Genomic DNA, 13,750 nt, shown 5'->3' with positions numbered 1-13,750 from the left:
TTAAGTGGGATGTGCTGGAAGCAGGCACTGGAGCAGGGCGGGAGGCAGAGGAGAGGTTCCCAGCAGGGCTTTCGCAGCCGGCGCAGGGCTGTGTGTGAAATAGAATTACCAATGAAGGAGGCAGGCATGAAGGGAAAACCAGGGCGAAAGCTCATCCGTAAATCCTTTGGAAAAGGATTCTTTGGGGATTGGTGTGCAGAAGAGTTGTTGCAACAGACGGATTGCCAAATGGTCAAAATCCCCAGTGTGGTACCACAAAACATGGGGCCGACGGCTTGAGGAGACGCACACAGCGCCTGGAGTTATAACTTGCTGTTTTTCAAACGTAGCATAAGCATAAGGCGTGGAGATGTGAGGGTACAGGCATAGCTAAGTGTCTTTTTACTTTTAAAGGGGTATTGTTTGTGATTAATCAGTGTTTTCTGCCTTATAGGCCTGCCTCGTCCCCTCAGCTTTCACATGATGATACTCATTCACGCATTGAACATTATGCTAGCAGGTATGACACCAGCTGGACATTAGGCAGATCTTTCTCTGAACAGTCATTTAAAAAAAATTAAAAATCCCAAAGGCTAGTTGCTACCTGAGCGCTTCTTAAAAAAACTGTAGGGTTTGGGGTTTTGCTTTCCAGGTTCTGGGATGCAGAGCATTGCCCGTGGTTGCTGCTAACCAGGCTGTCAACTAACTAACTTGCATGCCAGAGCGTCTGTGTGGTCAGGAGTGGCCTTTAGGTCCTGTGGGGTCTTCGTTAAGCTGTGCACTCAGGTTGCTGAGTTTTTAATAGGGCCTTTAGCAATAGAAGAAGGGGTAATGGTTTTAAACTAAAAGAGGGTAGATTTAGACTAGATATGAGGAAGAAATCTTTTATGATGAGGGTGGTGAAACACTGGCACAGGTTTCCCAGAGAGGTGGTAGGTGCCCCATCCCTGGAAACATTCGAGGTTAGATTGGATGGGGCTCTGAGCAACCTGGTCTAGTTGAAGCTGTCCCTGCTCATTGCAGGGAGATTGGATTAGATGACCTTTAAAGGTCTCTTCCAACCCAAACTATTCTATGATTCTACATAGAGTTTTGTTTTTAATACAGACCCTGGCGTAATCGTACAAATCAAAAGAGCAGACACCTCCAAACTCTACATGAATCTCAAGTGCCGTTTCAATGTTAAGTAATTCACCTTGTGGAATGCTACAAACAGGATTTGTCCTTGATTTGGAGGATTAAAATAGTGATATATTGCTCCTTTAGTTCACTTGTCTGCTTTCGTACTGCTCTTAAGATTCAAAAAGTGGATTAATTGCACAAATATGAAAATGTTTTTCCACCAGGCAAGCAAATTTGCAAGGCTTGAGGGAATGAAAAATAGTTATTCCAACCTCCTCTTTCTCCCCCTCAAAATCACTTGATCGGGAGAGATATTTCTGAATTATGCAGGACATTTAGGAGGGGCTGAGTGTTGAAAACCAATGAGAAATGACTGAGTGTTACAGTTCTGATGATGACATTGCCAGGTACAAAGCGATTTTTGTAATCCCCTGGCTTCTTAAGGCCTTTCTTTGATTGTGGAATTAATTAGTCATGAGGAGTGGAATATAACCTCAGAGAAAGGATTGAAAACTTAGAAGTGAACTAAGAACTTTAGCCAGGTCATTGCAACAAATAAACAATCCTTTGCAGTAGCTTATTGCAAAACTTTCTGGTAATCAACAGTGAGTGTAAATTAATTTGAATTTCAAATTCATCAAAAACATCACGCTCTTTAATTCTTTCAGGAATGTTAGAGCAAATAAAGTTTCTGGAAAACATAATTGATTTTAATGAGTCTTGTTTATTTTTCCATAGGCTAGCAGAAATGGAGAACACCAATGGTTCTTACCTAAATGACAGTATTTCACCTAATGAGAGCATGTAAGTAAGCTGTTTTAATATTTTTGACATGTGCTTTTTTGTGAAGGTTAATAACTTGCAATGAAATTCTGCAGCGCTGAATTTGTGTGGCCATGTACCACATCTGGTTCAATTTAATGATAAACTTGTGTTCTTTCGATTTCTATCATAGCATCTAGATTTATGGCTTACAGCTTAATACTAAATTTATGCAACAGATGATTGATACCTTCAAAATGAAAAGTACTAATTTTGTCTAAAAAGTCACTGATGTATTCAGCAAATAGTTCCCATGTTACTTGGGAAAAACGCTCATCATCTGATGTGTTTTAAGGACAAAGCTAAAAAGATAACCCTTCTATCTGAACAGCAAGCTTAATCACGGTTAAATTTCTGTAAGCTAGAAAATGTTGTTGTGGGCAAAGTGTCATTCAAAAGGTTAGTGGGGCTGAACAGAAATCTTTGGTCTACAAATGCCTGAAATACATTGCAAGCCAGGAGGGACTCGTCCTCACTGTGAAATATTAGAAGCAGTGAACTTTAAGTTGGACAGATCGGTGACAAGCACCCATTGTACTGCTTTAAATGTGAAGTCATAAATAAAAGTTTTAATTTTAAAAAAGTAGTTCAATCTAATGTCACACCAAGACCTTTTTGTGGTTTTCTGACACGATAATATATTTCTCCTTTGTCGTGATTTTCTTGATCTTGTTCATTCTCTGAATGAAAGGACGTAGAACTAGAAAACTACCTGTGCGTAATGTTTCTGAAAACAGGACAGAAGCACGTAAGTCATTGCTGTGCTTGCAAATGTAGGCTTAGTTAATTAACTGTAGGAGCAGCCACAGTATGGATTCTGAATCAACCCAATATGAAAAAACTCAAATCCCAACTTTTCTAAAAGCATTTTTTAAGGGGTGTATTTCTTAGAAAATCCAGACGGAATATTCCTTTTATCAAATTTGTAGAGTTCCTTTAAAGCACAGTACCCTGGCCAGTTTTCATTCACTTACTTAAATTGAGATTCCAAGTCATTAGTATTTTATAAGGTTGGTTGTGAGCCTGTGAGGTGTTCTTGGATAATAAAACTGTTTCTTTGTTGCAAAATAGTTTCTCTTTTGACTTGGTAGGATTGTTACCTACCAACTCGGAAAGAAAATCCCCTGTACAACCAAGTACATTGTTTTAACGTATCGGTTCAAAAAGGAGAAAGTTAAAATGACACCTCAAAACTAATACATACACAATGGCAGTATAGTTTAATGCAGTTAATGAAAACTTTGTTTCCAAATTTTACGTCAATTTTGTATTGTTATGGATAGCAGTAATGCTATTACATACCGAATTTCCTGTTGTCTCCACTGTAATATTTCAGTGTCTTTAGTCACAGAATCATACATAAGCAGTGTCTTTTTTGTTATGCTTTGGTCTTACTGTTCAGTTCATTCTTTGTTTAAATAAAAGTTGGATTAATATGATACAGTTAGTAAGTTAACCACTGACTATCCAGTTTGTACCATTAAAATGAGAATAAATCTGTACATTCTGAATTTTGGAAGAAACATGATCCAGGTACAAATTGCAGCAAGATCAAAGCTCACCATGAATTTGCAACTGTAATTCTTTCAGTCTTGTCGTTCAGGGTATGCGTAAGTATTATTTGTTGACATTCTTACAGGTTTTGGATTATCAGGCTTATAATTGCAGCTAGAGCAATGGATGGAGACGGGGAAGTAGGGAAATAAAGAGATAATGTGTATATATAGCACACAACGTTTTGATATGCAGTGTCATTGCAATTATGTATACGAAGTAAGTGTAGGCTGAAAATCACAGAGAAAGGGTGTGTCTTACAAAGTGGCCTTATATTGCAATACTTATGTCACTTTTTCACTGTTAATTCACTTAAGATGCATGAAGATATTTATAAATGCAAAGGACCTGTTTGAAGGGAGTCACAGTTGAAGTGTTTCATTAAAAGTATAAATTTAGGAACTGGCAAGCCTTTAAAATTTTGTTTAGAAAAAAGAAAGGATGTCTGTTGTGAAAAATTAATATTTCCCTTTTATGAGCTAATGTTAATGTGCTCTACATTGCTTTAGCACTCCTGTGGTCTATAAAACGGCATCATTAACATTTTCAGGAACAAAATGAAAACAAGGAAAATTCAGATTTTTGAACAATAACAGCTATTAAAAATGCCTGTTAAATTCTGGATTACAAACATAACAGAAAAAAACTAGACTGAATTATTTTGTTGTAAGTAAGTACTACCAGAAAAACAAGATTTTCAACAGCAGCGTCATTTTTTTCTGTCCTTGACTTGTGATGTCAAGAGGAACCTTCCATGGTTTCTCACGGTTCCTGCTGGTGTTCGCTGCATAGCTCAGGGCCTCGGTGCATCTCCTTAGCGCCTGAAACACGCGTCTAATTCTAGAGGTGGCCGAGGTCTTCAGAACTGGGTTTGCTTTTCTCTTCTAGAGATGCTTCTGTTTCAGATGCCAGGCAGCTTCGGGGGCCATAGAAAAAAAGAAAGAGATCATATGTATAAAATAGAATATATTTCTATTCTGACAGGGTACATCACTTGTAATTTCAAAAAAAAGCACTCGGTGAAAAATAGCGTAATTTCGTTAGATTAAGTAAATATTTTTTTATTTCACCTCATTTACAATTAGATAGAGAAAACTAGATAAATAGAGGACACCTTTATTACATAAGGAGAGTCTGTAGGTATAAAAATAAATGCCTTGCCTTTGCTTGAATGACCCTTCCACAGCACAGATCAGGCAGCAGAAGATGGCCTTTTTTCTCAAGTAAATTCCTAATTGAAGTTAGGCAAATGAGGAAAGCTGAGGTTGTCGGCTGGGGCAAAACTCAGCTTTAAGTGTCTGAAAGGCAGAGGGGAAGAGAGGTGGACTGTGCAGAGAAGGAAAATTATCAGCGACTAAGTGAAACAGTTCAGCAGATTTTGCCTTAAGGGACATCGCTCTGCTATTCGTTACAGAGAGTTCAGCAAATCTCTTTGTAAGAAATGAGAGACTGGGAGTGAATCATCTCCTCGTATTCACTGCGAAGTTAAAAATGAGGAAGGGAACAGCCTGTTTTATCCCCTTCTGTTTTCCAGTGATGACGAACACTTGTTAATCCAGCACTACTGCCAAAGTCTGAACCAGGAGTCCCCCCTGAGCCAGCCCCGAAGCCCTGCCCAGATCCTGATTTCTCTGGAGAGCGAGGAAAGAGGGGAACTGGAGCGAATCCTGGCGGACCTGGAGGAGGAGAACAGGTGGGTTATGCCGCTGGCTGCCGCAGCCCTCAGGTGCGCACTGCCGGGGCAAGCGAAAGCTTTCTCTCTGTAAGTGATGAGGCTGACAGCCTATCTTTGTTAACTCAATGCCACTTCCAGCGCAGTGATGAGTCAGCGCTGTTTCTTTCACAAAACCTCCAAAATGACAAGCTTCAAAGACATCCATGGGTCGGTCACCTAATACCACCTGTGACAGGCTCCGTTGGCTGGGTTTCATATTTCCTGTGTTGTACCATTTCCTTTATTTCCATGATAGTAATGAGCTTCACGCCAGCGTTGCTTTAGTTTGTCGTTAAGAGAGGGAAAGGTGTGTGGATTTCTGCACCCCTGTCTGGAAAAGACAGGCAGAGGTTCTTGGAAAGATGACAGGCTTTTCTCAAAACGGTTGGCCATTGGGGTACATGAGGTTTTGAAATCACCTCAGTTCATTTGAAGTAAAGAATCTGTGAAATAATTGTGCTGTACAGTTAGATGGAATTCACTTTGATAGCATTTTTAGCGATAAAATGAGTTATAAAGTTGCATTTTCTTCAGACAGATGGGTTCTTTCATGGTGATTAAAATTTGGGTCCTCTTTTTTTCTGTTTGTTGGGTGTTATTTGTTGACATTTCTTTAGCCTCTCAATATCAAATATAATTTACCACTTTTAGTTGGAACTTTAATCGAAGTTATCTTCATTAATCACAAAAACCCCCCTCGGCTAGATTCTTGCAGCATCACAACACTGCAATCCTCTTTCTACGCTACTCTGGAGTCTTTGGCCATCAGCGTAAAAACTGGTAGATCTTGACTGACCGTGGCAGATTTGTAATTGCAACCATAGACTACCAAAATTAGACTGTAAGATAGAAATCATTTAGATCTACAAAAAAATCCCATTTTTATTTGCCTTCTGCTATCTTCAGCTTTTATGCTAAAGTCTGTTGGCATTTTCATACTCTTTTTTCTTGCTTCTTTAAGAGCTTTTGTTTACATTGAGGTTTTAATGCAGTAATCGATTATCTTGGACATGTCAAGAAAATAATGCAAGAGTTGGCAGTGTCATAGATCTCTCCATGCATAAGTCTTCTTTGGATGGCACTAAACAATTACAGTGGTTCCATCATCCCACCGTCTCCATGAGACTGTGGTTGGGACTTCTTTACAAAGAGCAGAGCCTGGACTTGCAGAACAGCTTGAGTTAGTTTTGGCATGGAGAAGCCTGAAATAAGCTATTCTGTCACCTGGAACAGGAGGAAGAAGATTTAGATCTGCCTTGTGCTTCCGTTTGGACGTGCATCAGCTACTCCTCTGCAGATGAAGTCCATTTTTCTGTATAAGTAATATGCTTGGACCAGGAAGAGGAAAGAGCCTGTTCTCCATAAATACCAAGTTTTATTTTTCTGAAGACTTAACCTCTATACATCTCCAAGGGCAGGGGCAACTAATTTAACTAAAAGTTTGTTTCACACACACTTTTTTCATGAAAGGTGTAATTTGCTGTAAGAGTTACTTTTTTAATCCGCCATTATTTTCTCATGCCCTTGTGTTTCCAGTTGCATTGCGCCCTCTCTGCATTTAGACTACACAATCTTCAGGTCAGGTTAAGCTGAAGATAGAATTGCTAAAATCTAACTGTTTTCTATGAGGAATTAGTAGCAGAGAAGACACCTGGAGGTGATGTTTCTGCTTGTGTGAAAAATGCTGGCACAAAGTCTGACAGACGTATAAATACTAATAAACTGGAGAGTGAGAAATAAAGAGGAAGGGTCAAGAACACACTTTTTTTCAGGAGGATTTGGGAGAACGTAGAGGATCAATAGATGTAAAGGATGAGGAAAGTGTTTCAGACAGAAAGCTGTAGTAAACAAAGCTTTTACTCTCTGAACAGCAGCGAGATTTTGTTTGAAACAAAGCCCAGGCTTCCTACTACATGGTACATAAAGCCCAAGTACTTTTCCAAAGTGGAGGAAAATCAGTATTTTGAAATAAGCCGTTGTACTTTGCATACAGGACTTCTGTAGTTAAGAAATACTGTGTAACTAGTACTGTACAGATAGTAATATAGCTTGGTTTTTTAAACAGCACTATGAAGGAGAAAAAAAAGTCAAAATGCTTTTCTGTCTGTATACAAAATAAGCTGCCCACCAGAAAGGAGGGTTGCTTTTAAAGCGGCCTCATTTTAGATTAGAAATGTGGTATATGAACATTAGTATAACCTGGAGATAGCTAAATAGGCTACAAAATTCCTTTTCGGGGTTTACACCTTAAATTTCGGTATGAGCCTTATTTAATATGACAACTACTAATGAGGAATAGCACGTTAAAAGATCTCTGGGAGGAATTACACCTTAAAAATACCTGGTTTGAAGTTTGGCAAGCCTAGATTAAACGAGAGCCGTAGACTACAAGGTTGTTTTCTCATTTGTACTACTGGAGGCACAGTTACGGATGGGATGCCACCACAAGCAACTTCACCTTTTGTGGATGCTTCGGGTCTCAATGCAGCAGGGACAGAGAGGTCTGTTTCCGTAGGACAGCATGGAGGTCACACTGCTGTGATTTTCATTGATTATGACAAAATCATGACTTTTGTCTCTGCAAACCGCTATAAATAACTTGTACTTAAAATGAGGCAGATGTTCAAAACCAAACAAGTTCTTGTTGTCCTGATAGCTTGTCACGGCCAGATAACTGTGATTTTATGGAGGGAACACTGATTCCTTTTCAGAAAATAAACCATTCAGGCAGGGTCAGTCAGGAGCCATTCATATAACTTATCTGCCTTTAAAAAACAGTCTTGTCCCTCTAGATTTCTATTTTCTAGTCTTTCTCCTCCACTGAGTTTGTGCAAACCTTTTTTGGCTGTTGCCAAAGGTAATCAACAACCTGGGACCTAATTCCCTGTGTGAACCCATAATTCTTCCCATGCTGATCCGAAAAATGCCCTCTGAGTAAATGTTGTTTATCGCCGCAGCAGGAAGACTCGGTGAATCTGTTGCTTGGAAATGAGCTGAACGTGATGCAAATCACGTCGTGACCGCCCAGTCCTCAGCCCAGCCTTAAAGCACCTGAATTGTTTCATCTCTGTTGTAAATACCTCGGGTGTCCTTGCCGGTGCTGAGCTGGATGTGGTGCTTACGCCTGGGAAGGCGAGCGGCTGGGCAGGTAGCAGTGCTAGACAAAAAGTCATCCTTTCCTGCCTGTCTTGACGCCCCTTCTGTGGCAGACACCTCTGATGATTTTTGACAATGAAGAGTTAGCTCTCGCTGCTGTATCTTGTCTTATTTTACAGCTAGAGTCAGCACACGCAGTCACTTCTCAGCAGCTCTTGGGGAAGCTGCGTCAAGTACCAGCAAGAAGCAATACTGCGGTATTCAAAACGCTTCATTGTCATTTCTCGTTTTCTTCCGCTCTCCACAATTTCCTGCTTTTCAAAAAAACCCAACCCTTCCTTCGCTTTTTTGCTTCGTGTTTTGACTTTTCTTCATTTCTCTTGAGCTGTTTATTGAATTCTGACCTCTGTATGGTTTTCAGCTGCAGTTTCTGGTCTCCAAATATTCCATCTTGACTTGTTACTCAAATGAAAAAGACTCTTTGAAATTTTAATTCTGAGGTTTTGCTTTTGGACAGTTTAAAAAGATCTGTTTTGAATTCTTCTGAAATGTATTATTCGACTCATAAACTAACCTAGCTGTGACACAGTTCTGACTGGGTTTTTTTTTTAGTTTCAAGGACCTCTTGTTAGATATTCATTATTTATCTGCTAGCATTTTGAGACCTTGGTGCTTTTGTGGCTTGCAAATACGACTTCCTTAAATAATTTATGGCAAAAAATTTGCCTGTTACATAATTTATATTTGCTAAAATGTAAGCATTTTAGAGAATATTTTCAGTTGTTGAAAGTGTTTCATTTGAATATTAGGCCTTCGGACTCATGCTCAGTTTTACGTCACATAAAATATTGTGATAAAACCATTTCTTATGTATTCAATAGACATAAAGTAAGTAATAGACATAAAGTAAGACATAAAATACCCAAAAAGTGCCTTGCTATGGAAGGCACTATTACTATATTGCGATATAAGAGAAAAACCCAATTATAAAATGGTCCCCAAAATATTTTGAAATTTCTTTATGTGTGAATATATTTCAGAAACAGCGAAGGCAGATTTTTGGTGTCCATCTAAAGCGGTACATTACACAGGTTATACCGTAGGGTATTCTGAGTTGGATGTACTGTACTAGCATTACATAGAAAGCATTAGCTTCTGCAGTGGTAGAGACTTGGAACTTTCTGCAAAGAATTAAAATACTTTCCTGCTATTTTAGTGACAAAAGAAAGTGACTGTTTCCTGGTATTTTAGTTGAATCAAGATCACCAATGTACTTCTGTAAAAGGGAGACTTCTCTCGCCTTCTCTTGTTTTCCTCCCAGCTCCTAGCTGTACTATAAGAAGAATTTAGTAAATGAGATTTCCAGCCGGAGCCATTTGCCTTGCCTTTGCTTTCCTGCCTTGCACTGGGAGCGCAGTGGGCTGTGTGCCACTGGAGAGGCACTAATACCCCGAGTCTCAAAGCTGCTCTGTTTCCGTGCAGCTATGGTGTTCCTTCAAACCCGAAGACTGATGAATGGCCTCCTCAAATAAGTTCCTTCTGTGTAGTTGCCAATAGCGAGAAAGTGATGCATTTCTAAACATGCTGTGGCTCCTTTCGGTATTTATTTTGGCATTGAAGAAGGGGAACTAGATCTTCTGAGTGTGAAGCATCGTGAGTAAACACTGGCACTCCAGTGAGGGACAGGGGTAGGTGGTTCAGTTACCAGCTTTGTCCGTTTCTTCAGACTACTGATTTTCTGTAGGGAAATGAAAAATAACAAAAATTCACAAATTCTCAATTGCCTTTGAGAGGACTACTCAGCAAATGGGGTCCACTAGGATTTCCATCACCGGGCGATTAATGCTGGCAGTGATAGATGTGATTAATAACTCCTGAGCTCTTTACTACCCAGCTCTTTACAGTTGCATAAATCAAGGTTACGTTGGACACTTCCTCTGTTATTTTTCTTCTGGAATGCCTCAAAGCGGTGCATTCATATTAAATGCAATATATGGGGGTTTTCTTTGAGTATTTCTCTTACTGAAGTAGAATATATTTTCCCAGTGATCAGTAAATGCAGTGGCTTGCTTTGTTTGTGACAGCCAGATGTAAAAGTCACCCAGCCCGAGCTATGGTGGGGGGAGGCTGGGTTTCCCAGTACTGCCTGCGCTTGCTCAGTAGCATTCATTTAGTGAGGATTATGCTTTTATCTCCCCTTTTATGCTGAAAATGTCAGAGAGCACCTTTCCTTGGGACACAGAGGCTGTGGGCAATGCCTTGCGTGACTGGCTTGCAGCAGCAATCCTTTTTCACCGCACAGCTTAAAACTATTCCAGAGGTAGGAATAAGAGCTGAGTGTTCTCTCCTCTAGGATGTTTTTCCAACAGGTTTCGAATTCTTTCTTTCTTTTTTAATTTTCAGCTTTTTTTCCCCTATGTTAATACAAATCTTCGTTCCTGTATGTTTAGTTCCCAGTCATTATGGTATTATTGGATGTCCACACTCCGCATCACTCTTACAGCTCTGCAAGCGGCTGCTACGATGCATCTCGGTTCTCTGGACTAAGGGCTGTTTGGCTGGACAGAAAAGGTGCAGCAGGAGAACTCAGTGGCACAGGTGCTCTGCGCAAACTCACATGCATCCTTCAAAATGACATTCCTCTGTTCCACCAATATTACCGTATTTAATTACAGAACTCACAAACTCAGAGTATCTCTGTTTGAATAATATGCAGTATCCTTTACATATTTTTTTTTCCTATAGGCTTTCAGAAAGAGTTTTTAACTATTTTGTATCAAACATGAAGACATTTTTATCTGAATTGCTCCCTGGTTCTCAACTGGGTTTCATTACCATAGTTACTGGAAGGACTTCTCTATATTGGTAGTTGAAGCAATAATTGTGGATTTCTTTGTAGCAAGGTACCTGATTATGCTGCAAGTATGACCAAGTCATTTATTTAGTTTCCCTTAGGGTGATATTTTATCTTTTGCTTTACAGCACTTCAGACTTTTGAGTCTGCTGTTTGTAGAGTATTGCCTGTATCATACATCTGGGAAATTCCTCATGGGGTAGCGATAGCCACTGTCTACAGACTGTGTGAAAAACAAGCTTAATGATCAATCGTGTATAAACTTTAGTCTGCAGTAAGACTGTGTGTGATACAGTTGTCATGCTCATTCCTATTCCCTTTTGTATTTTTATTAATTATTCACCAGTTCCTTCAGCTAGAAGTATAAGAAGACATTAAGTCTTGTGGAAGGCAACACCCAGTATAGCCCTTCTTTCTTTTTTCCAGGTAATTTTCATGGACTTGAAATTCTATATTTCATTAAACCAAAAAACTTTCTTTGAAAAAAACCTCTCCATAGTCTTCCCCCTTTGCGTAGGTTTTAGAGAAAGAAATCTTTAATTTTGGAACAACCTGAAGTTAAGAAGGATCAACCCCTTTTTTTAACCCTTTAAAACTTCTGCAGAGGAGGATCGTGTAGGTCAGACATCCCTTAGGGATGATGTTCTGGGGGGATGCCACAGTCCCAGGTTAGGACAGTCCATTCTGCAGCTGCTGAAGGGCACGAGTATGTTTGAAGAACAGTCAGTAGCTTGTCTTTGTCCTTGGCGTTGCTTTCTTATCCTTGTGAAATGATGCATACTACTTTAGTTCTTATTCTGGTCACAATAAGGTTACTTTAGAAGTGTTTCGAAGCTTAATAAAGTTTATTGGGAGGTTTCTGAGGGCTCTTAAGCCTCCAGACCAAACTGTCAGTGTGTATTGTGGTTTGCAGGCAGAACTGGCAAGAAGTGCCTGTTCTCACAGCCTCAAATAAGAGCGAGTTGGAAAAAATAAAATCTGGGTCACTGCTTGTGATGAGTAAGCAGTTACCAGAGCGTCGAGCCATTTTCCCCCCTCTGGGAAGCTGTAAAGGAACATCATAGCAACAAAATCCCAGCGCAGTTTATTAGGCCTCCTTTGCCTACAAAGTTTCTGTTACAAGTTACTATTTTTGCGGGTTTGGACTGTGTTATCCCTAACAAGGTTTCGGTTTTGTGCCTTCTATGCTCTTCCTGCTTCGTAGAATTTTTTTTTATGTGTACCGCTATAGATAGTATTACTCTATGAAGTGTTTTACTGGAGTAAAACAGGAGCTTTACGGAATAAAAGAACAAGCTTAGCAGTGCCATAAAGTTACAGTAGAATGCAACACTCTAGACAGGGCAGTCCAAATGGAGATGGGAATTATAGCCCCAAAATAGGGGCTCACTATTGAGCCTAACTAGTGGGCCTAAGAGATAGGCTCACTAATTTGTCTGTTCCTCGTCTTAGGTTAGTAATTTCAGAGCTAGGTTGGAAATGCAGTTGCAAATATGGAGAGAGGAGAGTGATGTGACCCGACTGCCGGCAGCAGAGTTGCGAGTGCACTCTGGAGTTCTGTGTTTTTGCTCTGACTTTTTGTGTGGCCGCCTTTTCTGTCGCAGCTTTCTCATCTGTAAAACAGATAGGCCGGCCAGGTGGCGTCCGCTTTGATTCGTGCTTGTAAAGTGCTTTGATCACTCAGCGTCCTCTTTTAGCACTAATTGCTCCTCGAGTGTGTTCGTGCGTGGAAGCGAACGGGCAGTCCGACTTCTGCTAGGAAGGATAGGAGGCGGGAAGCCGAGGGAGGGCTGAGCCCAGGAACGGGCCGTACCCGTCCTTCGGGAGGGTGCCTGGAGCCCAGCCAGCCTGCTGCCTCCTGTGCCCTGGGAGGGAATTAACCGTGAGTTCTGGAGACGCAGAGAGCCTTTAGGCAATGCTTGTATCACAGGTCCCTGTCACATCAGCTCCCTGCAAATATGGGAGGTGTAAGCCTGCACGTACGGGGATTTGGTGGAATGAAAGGCAGGTGGTGCAGGTGGACCTCTGCCCCCCCAAAGGTTAGACACATCACATCACGCCAGAGGAGAGGAGAGGAGGTGGCTTCTCCCTGCCCCGCGCAGGGGTTAGCCTGCACCCTCTTCGGCACCCTCTTTGGCTTCGTAAAGCTTTACCTCCTTCGTACTTCCCCACAGAAACTTGCAAGCAGAGTACGACCGTTTGAAGCAACAGCATGACCACAAAGGACTGTCTCCACTGCCGTCCCCACCGGAGATGATGCCGGTTTCTCCACAGAGCCCCCGGGATGCGGAGCTCATTGCAGAAGCCAAGCTGCTTCGCCAGCACAAGGGCCGCCTGGAGGCCAGGATGCAGATTCTGGAGGATCACAACAAACAGCTGGAGTCACAGCTGCACAGGCTGAGGCAGCTGCTGGAGCAGGTGAGTCCGCAGGCCTTTCTTCTGCATCTCTCTAGAGCCGTCTTCCAAACGGGGTGTGAAGTGTTACCAGTAACGACAGCAGACCAAGAAATCGTATCTGTAGAGGCTAGTCGGAGAAAAATATTAAATTGTTCTACAGGCTGTAGAGTGACAAGGTGAAATCATGTTCCGGTGTTCTTATTTAGTCTTCT

The 13,750-nt window shown here is 41.0% G+C and overlaps 1 protein-coding gene across 8 annotated transcripts in view; it reads left to right on the top strand.

Moving 5' to 3' along the window:
* The window catches only part of DMD (dystrophin), a 1,176,878-nt gene that overhangs the window by 1,141,689 nt on the left and 21,439 nt on the right, over nt 1-13,750 (top strand). For all 8 annotated transcript variants that reach the window (XM_063343608.1, XM_063343591.1, XM_063343600.1 and 5 more), the window contains 4 exons: nt 434-499; nt 1,840-1,905; nt 5,012-5,170; nt 13,316-13,559. In XM_063343608.1, the coding sequence (XP_063199678.1) occupies nt 434-499; nt 1,840-1,905; nt 5,012-5,170; nt 13,316-13,559 (535 nt within the window). The remainder of the gene's footprint in view (nt 1-433; nt 500-1,839; nt 1,906-5,011; nt 5,171-13,315; nt 13,560-13,750) is intronic.

The sequence above is a fragment of the Chroicocephalus ridibundus genome, chromosome 1 (genome assembly GCF_963924245.1).
Source record: "Chroicocephalus ridibundus chromosome 1, bChrRid1.1, whole genome shotgun sequence".
Taxonomy (NCBI): domain Eukaryota; kingdom Metazoa; phylum Chordata; class Aves; order Charadriiformes; family Laridae; genus Chroicocephalus; species Chroicocephalus ridibundus.
This window is presented reverse-complemented; position numbering and strand designations above follow the sequence as displayed.